The sequence below is a fragment of the Lepidothrix coronata genome, unplaced genomic scaffold, assembly GCF_001604755.1.
Source record: "Lepidothrix coronata isolate B3197 unplaced genomic scaffold, Lepidothrix_coronata-1.0 Scaffold60, whole genome shotgun sequence".
Taxonomy (NCBI): domain Eukaryota; kingdom Metazoa; phylum Chordata; class Aves; order Passeriformes; family Pipridae; genus Lepidothrix; species Lepidothrix coronata.
Genome location: NW_016690240.1, coordinates 2,520,581 through 2,547,145, shown reverse-complemented (window position 1 = coordinate 2,547,145; position 26,565 = coordinate 2,520,581). Strand labels below are relative to the sequence as shown.

The 26,565-nt window shown below is 41.8% G+C and overlaps 1 protein-coding gene across 1 annotated transcript in view; it reads right to left on the bottom strand.

Moving 5' to 3' along the window:
* Positions 1-1,073: 1,073 nt before the first annotated feature.
* Positions 1,074-26,565, bottom strand: part of SH3RF3 (SH3 domain containing ring finger 3) — a 95,134-nt gene continuing 69,642 nt past the window's right edge. Inside the window, exons 10-11 of the mRNA XM_017817297.1 lie at positions 11,056-11,393; positions 1,074-1,560 (exon numbers count right to left, since the gene is read on the bottom strand). Of these exons, the coding sequence (XP_017672786.1) occupies positions 1,392-1,560; positions 11,056-11,393 (507 nt within the window). The 3' untranslated portion in view covers positions 1,074-1,391. The remainder of the gene's footprint in view (positions 1,561-11,055; positions 11,394-26,565) is intronic.

Genomic DNA, 26,565 nt, shown 5'->3' with positions numbered 1-26,565 from the left:
ACGGTTTGTATTGTAGCTTGACCACGTTAAGAAATCCAACAGTATCCGGAACTGTACATTTCTACAGTAAGAAATCACATTTCAATAATGCTAATTACAGCTTGTCGCAGATCAGCTCTTGTCTCCATCATGCAACGACAGAGGAAAACTCCACAGTCCTTGTGTGTGCTAGAACCTGCAGTGTTCTTCTTATTGCCATGAAAAAGTCAATTAAAACGACTCCTCTGGGAATTGCTTCCAATTCTGGAGTCATTATCACTCTCCAGACAGAATGCTGTGCTTCAGCATGGGCCTTCAGCCACTCTAAATACGTAGGAGAGAGCAAGCGTGTGCATGTTGCACAGGCACGCTCCCCCAGGTATATTGGTGGCCATGCAGCTTTTTTCTCTTTTCCTCTATGAAGCAAGAACAAGCAGTCTGATCTCGATCTCCAGGTACACTTCTAATTTCATATGTTGAATGCAAATCTTGTCGCAGCCTCTCTGTTTAACCAAATCTTTAACAATTAAAAAAAATAGCACCAGATGTATGAAAAGAGAAAATGTCTGATCTAGTAGGAATATATATAAAGTAGAGCAATTCTTACAGTAAAAAGGTACGTTGTACAAAAAAGCAATGGAAAGTGATACCAAAGGACAAAAATCCATGCTGCATATAATAAGGGCAGAAAACAGGCAAAAGGGATTCTGCTCAAATAACCACAGTTTAATGGTGGAGCTGTATTTCCTCCAGGACTTCCCCGGCAGCAGCGCCAGGACACCAGGTGGTATGGGACTCTGAGCACTAACACACTCACCGAAAAACTTGCGCAGCATATCTCTGAGGTATATAGAAAGCATGACATTAATATTTTGGACTCCTCATTCTTTCCTGCACAACGATGCACTGATCTTTAGCTGGGGTTTTCTCCACCTTCCCCTCCCTCTTTTTCCCTTGGGAAAAACAAAATCCCAGTTTAAGAGCTTCCTAGCACACTTTCTTGAACTCTCAAATCCATCTTGCATAGGCCAGTAATAAGAACACTGCAGTCTGACAAATAAGTTACAGCAATATAACAGCTTTCCTCTTAATTTTTTTTTAAAGATATCTTCTCTATAATTTACACAAAGGGTTAACAGCCAGAGTTTAGGTTACTACAGTCCAGATGGGCGTCCTTTCAGTCTGTGATTCCAGGTGGAAGGCACTACTTCAACATACCACTGTATGCACCGCACACGGTCTCGGGAGCACAGCAGGCACTGTGTCTCCAGAGCTGCAGACTGAAGGGCCTGGGGGAAGTCTTTGGAAATAAAAATGGCAGTGGTTATCAGTCCAGTTTCTCTTTGCTGTCTCTTCTTGTGCTATGCAGTTTCCCCTGAAAGCTCCTCAGTTGAGAGAGCGGCGATTCATCCTCAGAAGCTCTCGACAAAGCTCCCGGGGAAGAGGCCCGTCCTGCCATTCCTCTGCAACGTCCCTTTGTACCAGCCATCCTCCCGCTTCTTGTGCACAAACACAATGTCACCTTCCTTCAGTTCGATCTCAGCCTCACTCTGTGGTGGGTATGGGACCACAACACGGTACCTTTGGAAAAAGAAATGCAAGGATTTGGTCAGTCTGCACACTGGAAGCAGCCAGGCATCAGTATCAGAAATCTTGGGGAAAAAAATACTTTTGGAAATAGCAGTAAGTTACATTTTTGCACACTAGTTGTATCCAATGCAGCTACATTTTCTACTAATACTCAGTAAGACATGGAGATTTCTGGCCAGCTTGACTGAAGACAGGACCAGTTTCTGGACTCCAGTATCTGGAGCCAGGCCATGAAAGCAGGAAAGCAGGCCATGCTCCCAGTTGTGTGCTGAGCCTGTGCCATGGACTCAGCCCTTTATCCTAGTGCTGCATCTGCCTGTGCTGTAACATGTCTCATCCAGCTCTGCATCTTCTCTATGCAAAATCATAGAATCATAGAATGATAGAACAGTTTGGGCTGGAAGGGGCCTTTAAATGTCATCTAGTCCAACCCCTCTGCCGGGGGCAGGGACATCTTCAACTTGATTAGGTTGCTCAGAGCCCATATGTCAACTGCATGAGTCAGCTTGGTGTCATCTGCAAACTTGCTGAGGGTGCACTCAATCCCACCATCCGTGCCATTGATTAAGATATTGAATAGCACTGGTCCCAGTAGGGACCCCTAAGGGACACCACTTGTCACCAGTGTCCATTGAGACATTGAGCCGTTGACCACTACCCTCTGGATGCGACCGTCCAACCAATTCCTTATCCACCAAACAGTCCACCCATCAAATCCATCCTTCTCCAATTTAGAGAGAAAGATGTTGTGGGGGACCATGTCAAAGACGTCCAGATAGATGACACCTATAGCTCTTCCCTTGTCCACTGATGATGAAAAATGGGGTTTGCAATGCTCCCACTGCCTGTGATACCAGCAGAGGTTAGCTAAAGCATTCACATTTTTTTTCTTATGTTCCTTGAGAATGTACTTTGGGTCCCTCAAACCTGGAAGGGAAGCTAAAATGGAGAGGTATCAAATGACTTTCAAAGCACTCTCCAAACCAACAGGAAACCTCAGCCCTGAACCATTCACAGGGCTCTCTGGGAACTTAGTTTTCAAGTGTCACTCCATTTCAATGAAGTAACAACGTGTCTGAACCTGATACAGCTATTCTGCACTCAAGGCTTATCAGCAGGCGTCCTCCTGAGAGCACAGACTGGGTCATTTTATATCAATGCACTTGTGTGCAGAGCAGGGAATATATTTCTACTGCACGGTTGTTTTTTTTCTTCAGCACATGTACTTTTGCAGTTGTCTGGCATTTGGTTAACAGTCAATAACTGTCTTGCTAATTGCAAAGTAATGAATATAGTAAGATAGTTAAAAGATGCCAATTGATTGCATAAAGCGCATCTCCTGAGAATATTTCCACAACTGCTGCATGGCTACTGATGCCTCAGTTATGTCTGTAACAAGATGAGTATTTATTTAAGATAATATCCTGTTGTTGGGAAGACTCTCCAATGGCAGTCATCCATTTTCTTTGCAGACATTGCTCAGGTACCTAGTGACTGCAGTTCTGAAACTACAGACTCCACTTTGACATGACACTGAAAATACCACCTCTACATTTGGACATCTCCACAGCCAAACAACCCATTACTTCATAAAGGATTAAACTCCATTTGGAGCTGGAGTTCTCTAAAACCTGACTGTGGCTTTTTTATCTTGACACAGCAACACAGTCATGTGGAAAATACATGTGTTAAGTACCATCAAAAATCTGCTGGTCCTCTCTGTACCTTGGTTAATAAATCTAGCTGTCACTTCCTTCCTCTGTGGAAAAGCAAATAACAGAGGTTGAAACGTGTGTTGCTGCCTGGCTGCAGAAAAATGGTCCATCAAACTATCATCTGTGGAACTGCTACACTTATATTATGAAGCTTTGGCAATTACACCCATTATGCAAATGAATGCACACATTATTTCAAACACTCTGCTGCAGTGTTGATTAATTAAATTATCAGAGTGGAACAATTTCAGCCAAGATGATGCCAAGTTTCAGATCTCACAGCTCTGCACAATCACAGCACATTGGAACTCTGCACCAAGAATTTGTGGGGCTTTGAGAAAGAAAAAAAGCTGGACCTCAATGTTAGTTGAGTGTTGTGGAGGTACTCATGGACCTTTTTGGCAGGTCAGGAACAGAAATGCAGGGTGTCTTGGGTAGGGTTGCTCTAAAGACTCAGCTGGGACTGCCAACACCTCATGTCATACCCTAAGCACAGAGGCATCCTTTTAAAGCCAAGCTACATCCTAGGAGTGATGAGCTGCTAGTCCCTAAATGGTTCATATGAGGAGGGAGGTGACCACACTCAATAAGAATGTGCCCATCCTCCTAAAGGGGTTCTACACAGCATCTTCTTAGAGATTTAGAAAAATAAACCACAGTCACTGCATTACAAAATGAGGTCCTTTTTCCCATTTAGGAAACCTCAAATGCTATGGTTTAAATTTAATTAACTAGAGTACCTTACAGAATATCACTGAAGAGGTTTTTTATAGAGTAACAAAATAGTAGTGACAAAAGACCTTCCAAATCAGTTAAGAAATTGTCTGTGAGAGATGGAAAAAGATGCAGGGCCCGGGACAGGCATCCCAGTGGGGGCTGCAGGGGCAGCAGCCAGGCACTGTTCCTGGCACACGGTGCTGTGCCGCCCCTCCACACCTCCAGGTGGCACCTCAGCCTCGCTTATCCTCTGCAATGGCATTGCAAGGACATATATATATATTAGCCATATTTTTTTGGCAGAAAAGGTCTCTTCTCCCAGACATCCTCCCTCACTCCTAAAAAGGCAGTCCAGGATACTTCTATTTATATCTACCTTTTTCATTTCCCCTTTTGTCCCCTCTTTGGTGTAAGAAAATCTACAATTTCATAGTATCTTCTCAAACAGTCTCTTGGCATTTTAGATGGATCTCAGTTTTCTTAGTTTTGTTTGGTATTTTCTGTCATAAATTGTGGTCTCATATAGTTAAAATTCTGCCAAATGTTAATAGTTTTGGCCCAAATTTTCCACAGCAGTTGGCTGTGTCAGGCTGAGGGTCCAACATACAGCCCAATGGCTGCATCATTTCCAAGAATAACTTAAATGTGCACCAGCAGGAGCCAGGTGAGGACCTCCACAAACTGCTCTCAGGTCCCTGTATTTGGGAGCAAAGACCTGTCCTGTGGTCAAACTGGTCTCTCAGGGATGGTGTTCCTTCAGAAAATCACCCACTCTCAGCTGAGTTAAAAGCATTTAAATCATCCCAAAATGGCACATGTTTAGGCTTGTATGAGCACTGAAGGTAAAATCTCTGCTGATTCATGCTCCAAGCTGACCTAGCTCTGCAGGACCTCAGATGTTGCATTTCTCTTCCTTTCCCAACACTGGGCCCCTCTTGTGTTTTTCTCTCAGGGGACAGACTTGATGTTGGACTTCCCCACTGCTGGCTACTGTGGCATCTTTGGGTTGGGCACTTCATCCCTGGAGGGGACTGTGCAGGACGGGTAGTGCCCTGGGAAGGGTCCTTGGTGCCCAAGAGATAATATGTGGGAGGCTGCAAGTGGTATCACCAAGGACAGAGGATGGGGTTTGCCTGGGCAGGGAAACCTCAGGGAGTTGGAGGGCAGGGTGAGGTAAGGGAAGAGGTGGAGGAAGAGGGAGAAAAATTGGGAGCAGAGAAAGAAATGGGACCATGATGAAAACTGGAAGCCCTGACAGAAGGTGTGGGTATGGCTGCTGAGGGGGGAAGATGTGTTGAGCTTAGTCTGGGAGAGCAAAGACCCTTGGTGGGAGGGAGCCTGGGCAGGGACATGGCATTCAGCGGGGCATGAGTAGAGGCTGGCACTGGGGCTGAGGGTGGCATAGGCAGCCTGGCAGCAATTAGCTCACTAAGGCAGGAGTAGGTCCATTCTCTGCTGTCAGCAAAGACCTTGAAATCCCACTGTCCCCTGTCTTCATAGCACTTGTCCTCACAGTTAAAAGAAATAGCTCTCCCACCCAGCTCTCCCTTTACTACTGCTATTGAAATCTGGAAGGTGCAGCTAAGACTCCTAATATCAAATAGATGTCACATGATGGAAGTTCTGGTTTTGTTTCCTTTAAAGAAGCAAAATGATTAAAAATGTCATGCATGTAGATGCATAAAGTCATCTACTACCTTAACAGAGCAGGAGTGTTTCACACCCATCCATGCACCTGAGATGAAGAAACAGGCAACTAAAATTGCCCATGACTTCACTTTTGCTTCCATGCAATATAATTTTCTATTATATGACTGCAGACTATTTTTCCCCTAGGATGCCTGCCTCATTTAGTGCACAAGATGCTTCTCTGGATGTGAGTCAAGGCTCTGACATGGAAACCACCCCATCTTTTGCAGAGGTTGGAATATCTCTAGCAAGTGACCGTGATGAAACTCACTGAGTAGGGCAGATATGGGGAAAGTGCCATCTCTGACTCCTCCAGCTGCAAAGCCTCGTGCCACACTTTCCACAGAGCAATACTCATCTCATGCACCCTGGCTGTGTAGGAGTCTGTTGTACGGTCTAAATGACTCATGCAGGCTCTCTGTCAGCGTGCACATTGAACAGTATTGATCAAAACTGATCAGTAATTAAGGGTTGGACTCAGGCCTGGAAACTGATAAAAAAACTCCTCCAAAATACTACGTATCTGCTCACTGAGTAAATATGTGCACCCAGGACACCGACGGAACTAGAGAAACCTAAGAAAACAAATGTACAGTGAGGCAAATAAGGTCTGCAGGGCTAACCTTCAATCTGATTCTATTTAGAGTTCTTGAATTTGGATGCTTAATGCAAGTTCCTGTTTGTCAAAGTACCATGCACTAAGGACAGGTTTCAAGAGTCCAATCCTGTGACTCCAACAGGTCCCTTATGTGCTAGGATACACGGTTTTGGAAGGAACAGATAATTGGTGCCAACGAAGCATCTAGCCCAGTTAACCACCGCTCTTGTTTATCAGTGGAGCTCTGTTTCTCCATTCTTTTACTGGCAAATTGAAGAGATCTGCAAAGCACCTCTGCACAAGCCAGAACCCGCTTCTCCATAGCATAGTGTCTGAATCAGCAGCCTTAGAAGAACAAGTCTCAGTTGGGTCTCTTACCCTTCTGCTGGAAATATTGCAGAATTCAATTTCTGAGATGGTTACTTCTAGTTTCTCAGTCCTAAGGCAGGTATCTCTAGTCAGAGAAGCACTTAACCATGTGCATACATGTCACTGTTCAGTCAGAAATTACTCCTGGGGTCATTTCTCCAGTAGCACTTTCCAGGAATGAAAAGAACCCTTCTTTTGCCTTCTTTTTTAGCAAAGAAGATATATGTGCACAGGAAAATTGAAGTAAATGGGCGTTAAGCACATGCTTGAATGCTTCCTTGAATTGGGAGCTCAATTTCTAATGTGGCAGTGATTTGTAGAAAGATACCTGGAAACATGAAGGGATCTATTTTAAAGGTCAAACTTACTGCTCCCATCTTATTTGGTGGTTACAGCTTGCTTGAATGCTCCACGTAAACCCTAGAAACACAGCACAGATATGCCAGTCATGACAGTAAGTCTGGACATGGCCACTTTACCAGAATATAACATGGCAGAATTAGTGCCAGTTACTCTAAGAGTCAACAATGCGTGACATGTTTGAATCAGGTTTGCATCTGGGAACAGTGCCAGGCAGTGAAGGGAACATGACTCACACACACACACACATGCACACTCAACTCTCCTGTTTTGCTTAATGTACAGTCATATTTTCTTGAAGGGGGTAGCAAGGAAACTATTTTGTTTTGGCGCTGCTAGGCACACAGCACATCCCTCTCTCATGTGAACAGTGTTGGTGGGATGTGGGCAAGGCTCGGCCCAGCACCTGCCTCACCACAGTGCAGCCCTATACTGGTCCTGTTTCTTCCTCCAGAAGAAACTGGATGGAGCAGTAGGTGGAAAAGAGCATGTGGGGTAACACAGCCTGATAGGGTATTCACTTGGCAGTCAATCACTGCAACACAAAGTGACAAGGACACCACCTGGGAAATTTTTCTGCTCTGCTACTTGGACTGCTGGATGCTTTATGGTAGAGAGCAGCTGAAAAAAAGGCGGTTTTTTAAACTGATAGTGGGAACTACACCCAGAAGGCAGAGGAGGGCTCTGACTATCCCAGCAAACGGTATAAATACGAATGCTAAATGATGGAAGAGCTAGAAGCAATTTCCTTTCTAATCCAGCCATCCATAACCAGGTTTTGGAATATCAAGGATAATTGTTTTCCTCACTCTTTCTATGTAAAAAAAAATGAATAAGTATATAAACATTACCAGCACCTTCAAGAGGGTGAAGCTCACTTCACCTTCCTGTCTATCTGGCTGCAACTCCCAGGAAGAGCTGCACTGTCAGGCAGCAGAATCGGCAATTCTTCCCTTAAATCATGAGCAATCAGAGCCCTTTAACGCACCTCTTGGTGCATTGGGTTTGATCAGTAACCTGGATATGGCAAGAGCTGGAGCTGCAAGCCAACCTCTATAGGAAAAGTAGCGGTGGTGCTCTGCTGCCTGCTTGAGCCTCATTTCAAATGCTGTAAATATTAAGGAATGTGCTACTTCTTCCAATCTTTCAGTGTTCTGTTTCTATGTGCACAGATGGGCGTTGGGAGACAGAAAGCCAAGTACAGCTAAGTGTACTGAAATGCTTTGCAGCTTTTTAAAAATTTCATCCAGCATCTGAATCTGTTTATCTAACCTTTTTTTCCCTCTTCTCCCTTTTCTTTCTCAGAGAATTGCTCCTACTGTGCGGATGAAATGCACCAAAATGCAAACAAGCAAAATATGGAGCTGAGTGATGTTGAATGCAAGTTGCTCCATTGCCAGATGTGAAAAGAACAAGTGGTTTGAAAACCATAATTTGTTTTAAAAAAAATATAATTTGGTACTTCTGAGAAAATTTGATGATTTAATGAGCACAGATGGATGTGGGATGAATTTCTAGGAGACAACTGTTTAATGTATCTGCTTAGATTATTCCAGAACTAAGCATTATCCTTCCTAGTGCATGAAGGTAATTAATATTTCCCATTATGGACATGAAAAAACCCATATGATCAGTTAAGGAATGCAGATACACCAACGATATGGAAGTTAATTCATAAATCAATTAGAGAATCTTGCCTGCTGTGTATAATTAGGGTTACTTCAATTATAGCTTATTTTTGGATTTAAGACTCAGGAATTAAAATCAGAGTAAGTTCCTTATCAGAATATACTGCAACTGGAAGTATTTAGTCAGTTTTAGCAGTCTAAATCTATTTGTTCCTGAGCCCAGAACAGCTGGTTCTATTCTGCCACTTAAAATGGTCATCGGATAAATGTTTCCCTATCTGGACCACCCTGAGGTGGACTGAGAAATTTGTAGGATGCGGGACTAGCCCTGGAATATAAAATGATGTGTCTGCAATTCTCTACAGTAAAGCTTTGAGAGAAGCACCTTAACAGTCATTCTGGAGATGTCAGAGGCTGTTCTTCCTGGCTTCTTTTCATGGCTACATTTAACTAAAGGTGCAGCAGTCCACTGATTTAGTTACACTTGTGCTGAATCTGGTTTATATCGATTTATCTTTTCTTATAGCATTAATCTGAACTGATGTAGACCAAATTAAGTGTGCCTAAATAGGGACTGGTTTTTCACTCCTTTTACTAAATTGCTTTTTCATGGATTTTAAGGACAAGAGACTACTGCGATAGTCTGCTCTTACTGCCTTCGTTACAGTGCTGAAGGACTTGCCTTGCATTTATTTCTGCTTCAAATTTAGTAGTTGCGCTTGAACAACAGCATCTCTTTTAGACAAAATGCCAAACCTGGAGTAAAAATATTCCCATCTTTGTCCTGACTGCAGTCTCTTACAGAGTGTTACCAAGCCATTCCTGAGCCTGCTCTTTACCAGGTGTACCAGAACTCCCTGTATCCCTCATTGCAAGTACATAGTTTTAAGTCTTTCATTCTTCTTAGGATGATTCTCTGAGAACACTCCACTTTGCCTCAGATTTGGTTCTTCTCTAATATACTGTTACTCTGTGTTGTCCTTACTGATGAGTTGAATTAGCTCTGTACCAATGGGTCTGCCCTCTTTCATTACCCACCTTCACCTCTGTCCTCCGTTCTGCAACAGCAAAGGCTTTATGTTGGAAAATGCAGGTCCCAGACCCAACTCTTGTTGGGCTGCACTACCTACATAAGTAATCCATTTTTAGTGATTTCTCATCTAGACTTAGATTTGATGCCAGTGAATCAATTTTCAATCCCCTTAGTACCTGCTGGGCTGTTTTATGTACTTTACTCAGCAAGAGGTTTTATGGTAACAAACCAGATGCCATAGAAAGGTTTAAATATGTTATGGTGTCATTGTCACCTTCCCAACCGAGTTCCAACATGCATTCAATAAAACACCGTGTAAGGTATGAACTATCCTTATTATGCCCTACATCATCTGGCTCATGATCCAACTGGATTCAGAGTCAGCTGTCTTTCCCAGTCCATTCCCTTCAGCCTCTTTCATACACTCAGACAAAAGTAGTTTCTTTCAAACTTCTGCAATTTTGATGTTGTTTCAAAATTTTTTTAAATACCAACTCAAGAGAGTTCCCTAAATGGCTTTTTGAAAATTCCTTGATGCTTTTGTAAAAAACATGTTCTCCTCAAACACTTTCTGAGTGGAAAGCATTTACATAGCATTGTAGCCGTATATTATCTACTCCCTTTCCCATGCTCAAACTGCAGTAGAAAACATTTACCTGAAGCCAATATGACTCTGCACATGGAGACCCAGCTCTTCTCTCTACCCTTGTTTCTGGCTAGTTATCTCTCTCTCCTGCTTTTGTATTTTGGTGTTCCTACTCTACTCTTTTTGGCTTTGCAAAGTCCTTTATTCTAAAGTACCACGGTGCAGAGCAGACTGCTGAAATGAACTCCAGAGTCACTGGTACATCCTTCTCTAGAAATGAGCTACATTTTTGGTAAGAAGTCACTGAAGACGGCCATACCTGTAAGTATCCTAAACAAGGAGAATTCAAAACAGCCTTTGGTTTTGCAGAATAGGACAGGAAGAGCTTTGATAAGCAAACACATCACATCTGTTACCCCCAAGTGGGACATAACATGTTAACACCATAAGTTTATTAAAACATAGGAATCTCACTCAAAAAAAAGTGGCATTTGCCAACAGCATTTACACCATTTACACTGAGAAAGCACTGCTGTCCTCCATATTTAGACCAGGGCTGTACGGTGTCATGGACAGGGGCTGCTCACTGCTTTTTCAAACCTGCACTGTGTGCCAAATGACTTTCAATGGGCAGACACGTGTAAGCCCTGTCTTCCTAAAAGACAGCTGAGCCACCTACCGTCAATTCACAGAGCAGCAAAACTGCAACAACCCCTGAGCAAGTTAAACTTGCAGCCCTCCTCCAAATGCTCCCTGAGGACACTGGCAACTTCAGGAAATACACAGCTTACCTTTCCCGGGGTAAAGGCTTGGGCTCTGGCCGAATAGCTGCCATGGAAGAGAGGGGTGGCCTGGCAGGAGAAGGGATGGAAAAATTCAAATCCAAGGAGCCTGTTTTCCTGTGCAGAGGCTCCAATCCCATAGCTCCTTGCATTTCACTCTCAATAGGGCATGAGCCAGCTCGGCCATGACTGGAGAGAGAGGAGAGCTCAGGTCCCACTGCCCCTTGCAGAACTCCTTCGATGGCTGTCTGGGGGTCATGCGTGGGGGACACAGATGGTGGGGAGCGCGACTTCTTTTTTGTTGATGCTCCTGCTAGAAGTTTCAACAGCCCGCTCTTCTTCTCCTTCTGCAAAGGAACCAAACGAAATATGGGCAGTGAGCAGACATACCAACTCCCTTTGTTTTTCTATTGAACAATCCCAATGTGTGTGTGAGAAAATGTCTCAAAACTATCATGACTAGAGGTGGATCCAGGTAGAACTGAGCTTTCTGTAATAAAGATCCTCCCCGTCCAACAGTGCTTCAACTCATTCATCAGAGTAAGGACCAAACATGCTGCAAAGACTATCTCCATTTTCACATCTTTCCAGGTAGTGATCATGTGCCTTTTGAAAGAAATAGTGCAGCTACAGTGGGACAGCAAAGGTACAAACTTCCCATGCAAAGAAGACAGCAGAATGCTGCCCTCTCCCTTCCAGGATAACGCTGTCCCTCAATAGAGAAATACCCCACAAGTAACAAATCAGGACCTGTGGCCAAAAACCTCTGCTGGGAAGCCAATGGGCTGAGAAGAGACTTCAGATCCCAGCCCATTGAAGGGAAGCATTTATCATTACTACCTCATTTACTATCTGATGCAGATTTACTGTAGGGAGAATGGAAGCACAAGACAGTGGTTTAACAGTTCTTTTGAGCATGTGCTTCTCTTCACATCCTGCATCACACAGCGATACCTATTCGCGTCTCTCTCCTAGAAGTGGGTCACTTCTCATGTGTTAAGGCAACAGTATCACCTTGATATTTGAAGATAGACCACAAAATTCACAATTGGCAATTGCAGTGGCAGTGCATGAGAAGTTTCTAAGTTCTACAAGGGTTTCTGATACAGAAGAATGAAAAGAAGATAACAGTATCTTTTCAATTAATGTGAAAAAAATAGTTCAGCCTGCATTACTGAAGAAACATATCTGACATTGTGAGTCTTAGTGCAGTGAGAAATCCTGCTGCACATTTACTTTAAGCACACAAAAATACCAAATACTATGTCCTTCATCTTGAAAGTTTTTTGCGTAGAGGGTTTGTGTGCAGAAACTGGCCATCCTCTGGTACATGCTGCACAGCACTAGGCTAGAGTTGCAACCAGCAGTAAATTTTCCATTTCTAAAAAATGATACAAGAAGTTTTGCAAAAGGTCTATTCGATTTCTTCCTCTTTTGTCAGAAGAGCAAGCCAATACCCAAAAACTTCAGAGACTCAGGGCTGTAAGGTTTAGCTGTATTTGATAATTTGTTCAATAATAGGATCCCAGGGGATAAAATCAAACCCAGCAACTGCAAGACTTATGGAACAGAAACTACCTCTATCTTCAAGTAAGAACACGCTTTGGAAACACAAGCCAGTAATTTATTTATTCTCTGCAGACAAAAATGTCCCATGCAAGGTTTAAAATTATGCTCTTTTATGTTCTGACTGCTGAAGTAATTTTTCAAAGCAGCTTTAAAGAATAGGAGGGCTACAGTAAAATAAATATAAGCTTTTAGAAGATACTTGGTTTTACTACTGTAAATGTACTTGGAGTATCTGGTATCTCTGTTTCCAAAGTTCTTGTCTACTCTCTTTAACTGTCACAGACTGGTAAGAAAACCTTAGATGTTAAGATATGGAAGAGCTAAAAGGAAGCACAGTTGTTGTGATACAGCCAACATCCACGGATTTTTGAAGAGTAGAGTCTGAACTGCGTGTCCACATGCCAGTCTCCTGAATGCCACTGGTTATTTTTTTCAAAGAGCATTTGTCACTTCCAGGATGAAAGTATCCATCCTGCCAAGATGTTCACCCAGTCAGAATCGATGAAAGCTAAAGGAGGCAGGGTGGCACCATATGGCACCATCAGGTCAAAAAAACTAAATCAATTCCTCTGGAAACAACAGCAAAGCAGACCAAATGCCCTGATAAATATCCTCTTTTCCCAGTGGGAAGTGACCGTTGTGGATAATGTGTCAGGTGTGCATCCTGGAATTCACCTGAAATATCAAAAAAATACTTCAGTGTTTCTCTCACTCTCTAATTAAGCAATATCTTTGCTGTCATCATTACATCAAATTTTAAAGCTCTTCACGAAACTGCAAAACTCTCCTTTCCGTGTGGCACACTGAAACAACAGCTCTAATGATCCCAGCATCCTGTGTAAATACGTATTTGAAGGTGCCCAAAGGTCAGTGACAGAATACAACAGCCATTGTGGGGCTCTGCAGAAACGGCTATTGTGCTGCAGTGAGCACTTTGAGCCTCTTTAATTGGCAGCTTTGCACATGCAAAGTAGCTATGTGAACTAAAGCCCTGTATAACGAACAATTAATATTCTTGTGTTGTAGCAGATCTTCTAATTTTTGCTTCTAATTTAAATACCTTGGCAAATTTTCATTGGAAAAACCTTGTGCTACTTAGACCATTTAAGTCACAGAAGCAAAAATATTTGGGAAGAAGGGGGTGCATATATTCACACACATCTGCACATTAAAAAGCAGATGAGTTTGACAGTCATTCAGTTTTGTTTACAAGAATGGCTTCCACTCTACAAGGTTAGCCCTGGCATAAATTTCTACACTTAAGCTACTATCCCTCGGATAACAGAAAGCTATACTGAACTTGCTGATGTACCCTTTGTTCCACTTTAACAAAAGGAAAAATAAACAATTGATTTTTAGCCCCCACTGAGCATTTTACTAAACTTCTGAAATGAAGATCTGCGGTCTCTGAAGAGAGAAGATGACTTAATTCAATTAAGCCTAGTCAAAACCTGAGCAGTACCATCTTTCCAGTTGCGGCCTTGGGCAAGATATTTAGAGGTGAACTGATACCAACCACTTTGTGTGCATGGAGATTAGACAATATATCCAGCTCTTTCTCCTTTAGAGTCTGGCTCTCAGCCTGCTGGTATCGTAAGGCCAGATCCTATGCCGATGCTGCTCAGAGCATTTCAAGCAAAACAAGGACTGTCAGGAGCTGATAATTTCCTGTGACCTCTCCTGAGAAATAGGCAGGGTTTGAACCTCCTATGATCAGCAGTTCAACCTAAACCACTTCATGTCTCCTCCCCCTTTCTGTAAAATGGGACTAAGTTAAAACTCCTTCCTTCTTGTGCTGTGGGAATTCGTTAATGATTCCAGTGTTACAAAGCTGTACATATCTTCTGGAGCAACCAGTCCTTTTCCATGCTTTAAAATTAAAAAAATTTTACAAAAAATTGGAATGAGATGTTAGTATGCAGTCCCAGTAGTGATTTATTGCAAATGTCCAAGTATTATGAATTCATTTAATATTTAGTGTAATAGCAGCCATCCTTCACAAAAAATTAATATTTATATGTCTATTCAAGACAGTCCTTCAGCAGTTTCACTGTAAATCAATGAAGCATTAATGGGCATAAATGCTGTAGAGAAATCTACAAGGATTGGTTACAGACTCTGTTGAGATAAGAAGTTTACAGGGGACATATCTGATGACTTTCAGGAATTAAGTTTTTGAATTAAAAAAAAGTTTACTTTTTTTCTATTCACAGATGGGGGTTTTATTGTTTTCTAGGAAGTCTGTAATCTACTGAAACAGCTGTGTAATTATTGAGTTTTCTTTGTCTAGTAGCTACATTTCCAACTGACTGCAAACTGTGTTTGACGTTCCTACCTCCTGAATCTGCCAAGGTCAGACCTTCGCATCTGTGTTGATGGATGGATTCACAGTATGGACAGCACTTCTCCCATCTCCTGGTTACTGCCCACATGTTTAACTGAATATAAATCATCACCTTTGTGTTGCTCAGGTTTTATTCTAGGACGTTCAGAGTCAAAACTTCCAAACCATTAATTTCAAAAGGATTCAAAGAAAAGCTAAAGAGCAGAATTAGTCCTTTTAAATAAATCCCAGGCTGTTTCTAGTTAAGAAAAAAAAAAGGACTGTGAACAAAGACAGTATAGGCAAGTCAGAATTTCTTCTCTGGCAAAGCCTACACTTGTGACTCTGTTCCTATGGTGTAGCATGAAGGAATCTCAGTGGAAATCAGTCTCTAGCAGCACAAAGATGGGGTGGGCAGCACTTCTGTGACCCTGAAGCATACACTTAGGGAAGCCAGCACTTGGACAGGTGCAAGTTCCTCTCAATATGTTGATGTGGGAATGTTTGGAAAAATGAATACCATCTGAGTTTAAGAACTCATGAAGGATCAAAATTAAAGTCTGAGATATATAATGTTGAAATATTTTGCTTCACAGTAATTGGGGATGATTTTTCCTCTCATTAATAACTCACTTGAAGATAATAACTAGCTCTTCTTTCAGCTTCAGAGATGAGATGAGCACAGAATGCAGCTACTTCATTGATGACTGAGTGCTAACAGAGTCCCCTGTCTGCAGACTAATAATCATGCCATAATCCAAATACCAATTATATGTACTGGCTATGTTAATAACAATATATTTTTTTCAAACCACCCAAATACACAGAACATTCTGGTTTCGCTTTTTTTATCTTCAACTCCTAATATTTAATTTTCTACCTATCCAGGTTCATTAAATAAATGAAGAAGCCTTACTGCAGCTGATAGAAAAGCTGTCTCCAGTCATTGAAATGAGGTAATTTCTCATGCAACACCAGTTACATCAATAGATAAGAGAGCCAGAGGGAGAAAAAGAGGTTTCATTTAAAAATGAAGAAAAGAGAAACAAAACTGTTTAAATGCTGCCCTGAGTCCTATGAGGGCTCAAATGCCCTCACAAATGAGGAACTCATCTATCAGTCAGTACCCCCAGACCACCACTTTTATTGTTTGTTTAACTTTGTCAATGCTTGTTTGAGTAAATCTAAGTTAGTGTCTGGAGAATAGTGCATTTTTATTCTGATTCCAACTTGGCTACTGGTGATTGATGCTTGCATTGAAAGAGTAGGTGGTATGTTGGATTACGTCTTTGAAGAAAAAACACTACTTGGGTTTTTAAAATCTGTAAATTATTTTACTTGAGATTTTGATAATTATTTTAAAAGCCCTGAGAAAACCCCAGCCAGCATCATCTCAAAGAAAAGCTTCAGGTCTGGGCTGTCTTTGGATATGTATTTATCATTTGCAGTTTGCCACTATTTTTCATAAGGCATTGATGATATACCGAACAAGACAGCAGCAATTACTTACTACACAATTTCTTCTGATTATAAGGAAAGAACAGCTTAGTATCATATATTATATGGAAATACTTGCCAAAGATTTAGTTTTAAATGGAGACAATTGCTTCTGACCAGAAGTCTATTATTATGATCTCAGTATACAAGTTACATGCCAAGAAACAAAAAGGGTTTTGGGATCATAGTATCATTAACTTTTAAATTTCAGTGACAGTAACATGCATATAGATGTGCACAAACATTTAAGACTTGTGGTCATTAATTTGAAGATTGTTAGTATTAAAACCAGGCTAAAATAAGTAAAATGACTTGCTGGACATGATGGGGAATTTTAAATGTTTTGAAAACAAAACTGAGAAGAAGAAATTGGTGTTCAGGTCCCAATACAGCAAAGCATACAGGCACTTCATCATGTGCTTTTGTTGAACTGGGGCGGATGCAAGACTCTAGAGACTACAAAAAGACATAAAGAGGAAATCTAAAAATATATTTGAATATTCACTTTGGATGGAATATTAGACATTTCAAGCACTGGAACAAAGTTAAAGGCTAGCTCAAAGGAAAAAAAAACTGAAGAGGAAGCACAGAGTCTCAGCTATTGTTGAGCTTCCTGGAGGCTGCCAAATTCATAAGAGGTAGAAGATAAAAGGAACCCTAACATGATTAATGGTGGAAGACGGACATACAACCTGTTACACTGATACTGTAGCAACTTTAGTGTTATTTTTTAGTGGGAACAGCTGAAACACAGCACAGAGAATTGAACTACTGTTGTGATGAAGTAACTAAAAATTGTGCACTGAAAAACTGAAATGCAAGAACACCACAAAGAAGTGATAAAACCATGGTTCTCATGAAGATTGTGTCAACATTTCCTCTTATTTCCAACCAGCCACTCTCTCTAGAACTAAGGTCAGATGGATATGTGTTTTAGCCCTGATTTTAGTCCATCTCTTCCTTTGAAGTGTGAGCAACCTCTTTGGGGACACAAAAGAAAGGAGTAGGCATGATATGCTTGTACAGATTTGGCATTCAGCTTCCTTCTTCACTCAGAATGCCACGTGATTTCGATTATCCTACAACAAGTAAGGGAACTTCAGCTCAAAGCACTGAGATCTCCCCTTCTCTGCTCCACTCTCCTGTCCATTGTACATCCTACACAGAGAGGCATAAAGTGTGTACTTTGAGGCTGCCTGATTGGAAAGCAAACAACTGACAGGAAATATGATAGTGACCTAAAAAACCCCTTCCTGCACAGAGAAGGTAACTTGGGAACGATAGGTTATTTCCCACAATACAGGAATTAGGGGGAACCTAATGAGATTATCAGGCAAATGGTCAAAACTGAAAAATAGGAAGCACTTTTTCACACAACACATAATTAAATGGAGACTTAATGCACACAGTATTGTGGAAGCCAAAAGTATGAAGAGGTTCAAAGGGGATTAGGCAAATTAATGGAAAACAGATCTAGCAAGGGCTATTAAAATAATGGTATAAATCCAAACTGTGCTTCAGTTAGTCCCAACAGGTAAATGAAATAGCACTTGGAGCATACACAGGGAGACTCCACCTCACTATAAAGAGATCATAAAACCAGTAACATTCTCAGAATTATTGCTATGGTAAAAAAGTTAGGTATTTTGGCAAGAGCTTAGGAAACAGGACAAAGCCAGGAATGAGCTCTCCCCTGTGCCCTGTCAGCTTTGGGAAATCAGCTGTTTGGAGACTTCCTCAGCTGCAAGGGTCTGAGAGAGGGCAAAAGGCAGCTATCAGGATGCAGTGTCAGCCAAGGAAGAGACACAAAAATTTGGGAACTGCAACCCCAGTGCAATTTCACAGCCCTACAACTGCTATTTGGATTCCTCAGCTCCATCTCTGCTGTGGAAAACATCATAGATCAAGGGCTGCAGCTCTCACACTGCACCAAGGAGCCACGAAAGTACCGGTGATGGGGCTGACAGGGCCCTATTCCTTCTTGGGTCCCAGTTTACTTCCTAAGTGGGCATTGCACTGCCTTTGTACACACCAAGAGCTTCCTTGGAGCTACCATGGGGGTCTGTTACGTAACACTACACCATGTCTTGAAGATGTACCCTAAACTGAAGCCTAGAAATGTCAAACCTTTGTTTTAATACAAATCAAAGATGCCTAAGTGATTTAGGCAACTATGGTAAACTTACTGTACTTTCTGGAGAATTTAGGCAAAACAGTTAGACAGATCATGAGCCTTCTTCCGAAATTCTATGTTCATTTATTCAAGCTAGAGGATAATCTATCACAACTTGACTGATAGCACAGGACTCTAAAATGAGAAAAAGATGTATAAACACATTAACTGCTACACAAACTGCTTAAAATTAGTGTTTCTAAGTAAGATGATTTAGACTGACTGGTTAGCTTGCTGCTCCTTGTCTCTCATAAGGAAATGAAAAAGATCTATTGGTCCTGGGGAGCACTGGGAGCAACGCTCACATTTTGCAGAAAGCTAGAGCAAGCTTAATCACTGAACACCTGAATGAAATGACAGAAGTCACAGTGTACTTTGACATACTCTAGTCTTACATATATTTGGCTCTGGCTCTCCCCATTCAGAAGGGATAGATTTAATTTCAGAAGCGAACAGTTAAAATTGCTTGGCCTTGCTTTGTAATCTTGTTAAATGACAGGCAAGTGACACTTGTACTTTTATAGAAAGCAGAAACATGTGGGTAAACGGTTTGGATTAGTGGAGGCCATCTTGTCTCTTATCACTGATATATCTATTCCCGCTTGGTTGATATTGTTCAGCAGCTGTGCCACCTAAGGCTGTTTAATTTCAGCACTTCCAACAAACTACTTGGTATTGGGCTGGCCTGCACTTAGAGGGAAGATTGCTTTTGGAAAATTCAGGCATCACAGTAGATATATTTTTTCTCAAAATTGATTCCCCATGAAAAAGAAAAAAGGTCTGATTGTGGACAATGAAAAATTGCCAGGATTTGTGTGTACTAGACACTGTAACATATTATAGTGAAATAATTCCTACAAAGGATTAAACAGCTCCTAAAATATGCATTTAGCTAAAGACTGAGGATTCAGCTGAGACTGAGAGAAGACATCAAACCTGCATGGACTGCAGCCTAGAGGTGACCAAAGCAGAAGCTCCTTTTCTCAGTCAATGTATTTCTAAAAATTATGTGGACTTCACACTACTTTAGGGCAGCCTGGACTGAGTGAGGGGCATGAATGAGAGGGGCCCTGAGGGTCCTCAGATGGTCTGACATTTTAGAAGCAGGTCCTTGACACCATCAAACCCACAAACATGAAAATTTTTCCTTCTCTGAAGGCTGACCTTCAGTTTTGGCATGTACCACAGCATCAAATCTGAGCATCCAAAAAATAATTTCTAAGTATTTCATGCATTAAAAACATCAGGCCTTGTTCCTGCTCCGTCCTACCATCATGACAGAATGTTTCAAAAAAGGCAAGTGATACTACTAACATGCTCAAGCTGATGGCTTCTTTTCTGGGAATAAGGGAAGCTCAGCCTCTCAGCACATGTGGGAGTGCAGGAAGTCCCAGGTGATATTTTTCCATGGGCATCACAAGTCTCTCTGCAATGTCCCTCACTCAGGGACAGAGCTGACATCCTGCACATTGATGTGCAATCAATTATTGCAGTGCATATGTTTTGCAGGCAAAGCAGCTGATGTTTCTGCAACTCCCCTGTCAGCTCTGCTACTGGCATTTTCACTGCTACTGTGTTCCCAAGCAATTCCCAAGTTCCCTGTGAATTACTCCTAGGACACACTTAGGTGGGTGAAGTAGCTTTCTCTCACGGGGACCAACTGATCACGTATGCTCTTTAAAAAAATGAAGAAAGAATCCTAGGATTATTTTAAAGGATTCCAAAGAAAGTGACTGCCAGTGTCAGAGGAATGACCAGGCATGTAAATGACAATTTCTTTGATAAAGTGACCCAGGCACTGTGGTTTTTGAAATGCCACAATACTTAGGTTGTAATTACTAGTGAGCTTTGCAATGGCAAAAGGCTTGCTTTCTCAAGTCTTGGTGGCACATGTAATAAGAGCATCCCCTCTTCAGCAAAAATTCGATTTCACCTTTTTTCCTAGTTTCGTCTTTTTGTTACTTAAAAAAATTTAAACCTCCTACATTTTCTAAAAATATCCTATACTAAAGTCAGGAGTATAAAATTCCCCTTTGTTAAATTAAAGAGCTGAGCAAGAAGGATAAGCAAAGGGAAATAGAGCTAATGAAAGGGAACAACTAGGGCATAAGGAGGGAAGGGGAGTCAATAGCACTGTGGGTTTCTTTCCTTTTGACAAGGCCTGGTTTTACATTGTTATCCTGTCCCTCCATTCTACCTTCCCTTCCTTTGTCTGTTTAATCCTCTTCTTTTTCCCTGACACATGACTTGCAGTTATGACCATATAATTAAATGCAGTTGAGTTACACTGATTTAACTAATTACCACTTGTGACATGTGCCACCTAAGCCAGTGTTCTGCATTTCCTCATCGTAGACCAACTGTGAGACAAAACACGTTAGCTCAAATGTCAGGCTTGAGATGATTTGGGTAACCCAAGATGTCTGAGGACATCCTTTATGTCAAAGTTAATAGTAGGGTAATTTCAGTGATGCAGCTAGTGAGCAGGATCTCACCTGGGTTACACACATAGTTACATCTGTAACCTCAAGAGCTCTCTGAACACAAATTTGTTGCATGTCTGGATTGGGCTATAGGGCAGTGACATCTGGTTGGTGTTTTCACATGCAACTACTGCATAAATAATTACCTATGACACCACACATATAGCATAGTGCTTTTCACTCTGCCAGTTAGTTGACTTTTGCAGAAGAGGCCAGTGTGACCTGAAATAAAAGGTGAATCCTGCCAACTATTGGCAAGAAAGGGTCAATTTTAACACACAAGCTAAAAATGCCTCCGTGACGATGTTGGTCACATAAATCTCACATCCGAAAATGATGGAAACTACAAAATCACTACTGCACTGGGGCAGAAACGACAGCTTTGTCATAACAGTCCATTTCTGAGACTGCCTACCACAGATGAAGATGAAAAACCCTTTACACAAGTCAGATAACGGTACAAGACTGCAGGGGTTGATCGACAGACTGACAGACTTTCTTATTTTCATTTTAGCAAAACAGAATAGGCAAACATTGACTTAGAACTGTCCCATCTTCAATTTGATCATGGTTGATTGGAATGTCTGCCTATAAAGATAACAGAATTAGTAGTCCATTAGTTAAGCAATCATGACTTCTATTCAGGCTCCTGTACTATGATTACTTTGCTGTATCTGACAATCTTCCCAGAGCAGAGTAGGCAATTTGACGAATATCTTGCACGAGTTTGTTCTTTCAGCTTTTTCCTGCTAGAACAGCAATGTGTATGTTTGAGTTGTCCCTTCCAGTGTTGCACTCTCCCTTTTTTTAACTCAGCAGTATTCATGGAAGAACTCAAATGCAGATAACCAGATGTACCAGTTGCTTTGCAATGTTTTCCAGTTAATGATTTTCTGTCAAACCAAGAGGACATTTCAAATATGTACCAGCAGGGCTTGTCTCAGTTCCAGTGCTAGTCAATCTTTCCATTAATTACTTGGTAGGTAAGCTAGAGAGTGCACTTCTAAAACCAGCAGTGGGCACTGAGCTGAATAAGTCCACAAGCAGCTGAAAGGTTTACTGGTTTTAGCTGGGATCGAGTTAATTATCTTCATAGTAACTCATATGGTGCTATGGTTCGGATTTGTGACCATACAAGGGTAATAACACACCTTGTTTTAGTTATTGCTGAGCAACACTTGCACATTGTTAAGGCCTTTTCTGCCTCTCACCCCACCCCACCAGCGAGGGGGCTGGGGGTGCACAGGGTGTTGGGAGGGACACAACCAGGACAGCTGATCCCAGCTGGCCAGAGAGATAAGCCACACCATGTGATGTTGTGATCAGCAATTAAAAGATGGGGGAAGAAGGAGGAAGGGAGGTACATTCAGAGTGATGGTGTTTATCTTCCCAAGTCGCCATTACTGGATGGAGCCCTGCTGTCCTAAGGACGGCTGAACATCTGCCTGTCAATGGGAAACGGTGAGTGAATTCATTGTTTTGCTTTGCTTGCATGTGCAGCTTTTGCTTTACCTATTGAAGTGTCTTATCTCAATCCATGAGTTTTCTCACTTCTACTGATTCTTACCCCTTCCCACTGTGGCAGGGAGTGAGCGAGTGGCTGTGCGAGATTTAGCTGCCTGCCAGGGTTAATCCACAACAGTAGGATAAACAGGGAAAGAATTCGGAACAATTTTCCTAAAATGGAGAAATTATCTCAAGTCACCACAGTGAAATCTGCAAAAACAAGCATGACATGCTACTGTTAGGAAGGAGAAATCAAATGCACAGATGAAAAATGAGGAGTGACTGGCCAGTCAACAGCTCTGCAAAAAGGGACATAGGAGTTAGACTGGATCAAAATTGGGAGTAAGTCAAGATGCTGCTGTGAGAAAGACAAACTTCATCTGGAAACATCTTACATGTAAGTCATGGAAAGTGCTTATTCCATCCTAATTGGCACTAACAAGTTCTCAGCAAAACTCCACTCCAGGGCACTGCTGTTTAATACTCCAGCAAGCCGAATGCTGCCTGGAGGAGAGCTGAAAGTGTAATCAGAGGCCCCGAAAACATTACCTGTGAAGAAAGGCTGGGAACTGGGCTCAGCGAGAATTTTTGAGGACTAAACACATTATTAGTTCTCTAACATGTGAAAGACTGTCAAGAGAAAGCTGATTAGCTGTTCCATCTGGAGCAAGACATGAAGAAACAAGATTGATTTGTAACCAAAAAAGATTTGGGAGATATAACAGGGAATTTTCTGGCCCTAGGAATATGAAAGGACAGGAACGGATTGCTCAGGAAAGTTGCAGAATGGTCTTAACGGAATGATTTTAAGAATAGTCAGACAGACATCTATGGTGGGTAGTTGGCATACATCTGACTTTCTCACAGCTGATGAATGCAAACCCATCCCAGGTCTTGGGGCTACCTCCTCACTACCTCCTCTGTGCCTGCTGGCCAGCTGTATCTCTCAGCCAGGTTCCCTCTGAGTCTGCCCACCAGTAGTATCTGGCTTAAATATAAAACCTATCCAGAAAAATGTAAAAAGTTGGAAAATCAGTTCCCTCTTTTATGTCCTGATCAAAGCCCAGCTTATGCATTGCCCTTGCCACAGCAGGCACCATCGTGTTGATAGAATCTGCCTGCCCGACCTCCTCCCTTTGCTGTCTCAAAACTTAAGATATGAAAAATAACATGATGTTGTACAGCAGGGAATAGAGATCTCTGAGGTCATAAAAAAAGTCAGCTAGTTCCATTTTAAAATACACCAGTTCTGGGCTCATCATGAACTGGGACAAAAAACTACAGTACAGAAAATCTACTTCACTGCAAAGTAAGTTGGCCACGGACTCACATCAAATTACTTCTTCTCTCCCTTAGGCACCTAGTGATGAAGCCCAATGCCTGTGTGCTTCTAGTGTGCTGAATACAGTAAGCTGTGACTGAAGATTAGTATTATAGCTTCTGTAGTCTTAACTCACAGAAACATATGAATCAAACAAAATGTATGTAAAAAAAGCAAAGAAACAGGTTAAGTTCTGCCTTTATAATAAATTGGTTATTAGACAGCTGACTGCTTGACACCCAATATTAATTGATTACAGGCAGCCTGCAGATGTAGTGTCTGAAAAGCAACTTTTGCATGGTGCACTTTCTGAATCTCTGAGACTGATCTTTTCTCCAGAGGGCATAATAAAAACATTTTTTTTTCAGTCCTTCAGAGACCAGTACTGACTCCATATCTTGACTTGGTCTGAAGGGAATTACTAGATGCTTGAGACATTCAGTCAAAAGAAATAACAACCCAGACTGACTTAAAAGTGGCTTTACCATTGGGCAAAAGAAAAGCTGAGGGCTTGTGAATCTTCATACTGTTTCTGCAACATGAAAAATAAACAAAAATATACAAAATAAGGTAAATATCCCTTTGTTAAAATTTGGTCGTGCCCTCGAGTTACAGAATGAAAATAGAAACATGCCACAGATATTTGTTGATTGTTATAACATGCTGTTCCTACCGTACTGATGTTTGTCAGAAACTGCAATTTCATTTAGTTTATGTAATTCTTCTAGCAGAGCTTGCTGAAGTATTTCTGCATTGACGTTAGATATTTTAACCCACCTAGGAAAAATACCAATAACCATGTGACAAAAAAAAAAAGAAACACGGGCACTGAAAAGTTGATTATAGACAATTTTCACAGAAAAATTCAGACTTTGTCTCCATAAGACAACTGCACTGGCACTTGAGATACTTGTATCTCAGTAAATAATCTCTGTAGCCTCTTGGTGGTTTAAAACTTACTGGCTTGTGAATTCATAGTTGGAAAACCACTGACAATGAGTCCTGGACACGTGGGAGGCCAAGATGCCACCAACTCTGACACATTTTAAGATGTTTCATTGTTTTCAAGGCATCCATCTTCTTACGATCCTTTTCTGCTGGAATGGTTTCATCCTTACATGTCTTCCTTTCTGGGAGTTGTGGGGTAGTGGCAGCTCATGCCAGCTCTGTGTGTTACTGCTTCAAGGCAGGAAGTGGACTACAGGAGACAGGCACAGCATTCACACTGGTTTTTTTAACCTATGCGTGGGAATTGGGAGCTTGATGTTATGAGGAAATGAGAGATCAAACTGTGTTCTTCAGGAACAGGGCAGGGATAGGGCAGAAGCTGTAAGGGGATGCTCAGCTGCAGAATTCTGTGGTCTGGGGTGAGGACTGGCCCCTATGATCCCTCGACAGCCAGAATGTGTCAATGTCTCCCATCTATAGCACAAGAGCACTTACATTTCACCCGACTAATCCAAGGACATACTTGCCATCCCCACCCACAGCCTTGCCCCATCCAGCCATCTGGTCCCATGTGATTCCTTCTGCAGGCAGGGGAACACCATGAGAATGCCAGTGCCAGGATGCTCACACGCAGACACACACTCACGCGCACACACACGCCTCCAGCCTTCTGCTTCCAGTGCTCCCTTGCATGCTCTTTCTTTTGTCAGTTCTACTTTCTTCCTCAAACCGTGTTAAGGATTAGTAAAAGCCTGTGGGTCCTTTGTGCTATAAAATTAGGTCTCTACAGGTGCCAGGAGAATGCTGTGCCTTGGCATTCAGATAGCTTCATCTCCAGTTAGTAGATAAACTGAATTTCCTCTTGAAGTTAAAGAAGTCTCCATCTTCTCTTCCCCAGGATCTGCTTCCCCTTAAGGCCACGGAATGCAGCACAGAACCACTCGAAAGAGTGTTAGAGAAATCCACTGTGGACACTTGAGAAATCTTGTGACAGCACTTTGAGGCAGATAAGCAGAGGCAGGGGGAGAGGAGAGAAAAAAGGAATAGCTTTCGGAGACTGCTTGGCAGCAAAGTCAGTGCTTGAAATATCTGTGGGGAGTTTGAAAGCATTTCCTAACATCAAAAATGTGAAGAAGAAAAAGAAATTTTGATCAATGACTTATTGCCCTTGATCTAAGCAAGAGAATCCTAGCCAGTCAGAAATAACAGAAATCTGTTTTATTGTAAAGCTTAAGTTTTCTATGTTTTGACAGCTGGGGTTCATGCTTTTGGCTGGATTATTTGCCAGCCTTAAAATATTCATCAGTGAGTTGCCAGGTTTTTGTCCTTCCAAATTGAACTCTAATGATGAAGGAGAAGGTGCTGGAGAGATTTTAAGCATGAGTTTTCTGCCCTAAATCAGAACTTTGTGGCCTGAATTCACGTGACCAGAAGAAGAGGTTTCCAATCCCTGGCCAAGTGTCTGGTGAATCACTTGCTGGTCACTGAGCCAAGATTCACTTTCTAGAGCATGGGAAGCAGCGGCTCATTTGTGATGAAGACATCCCCCTTGCCTTTGTTGAGAGGAAATGGATTAACAGTATGTATTCTGTGAACAAGTCTTGAGTGAACTGAACTAAAATATTCCAGATTAAAGCATCCTTTTGGAGAAACAAATTGGAACATGTTACACTGAAAAGTCAAAGGTGACTCTGAAAAT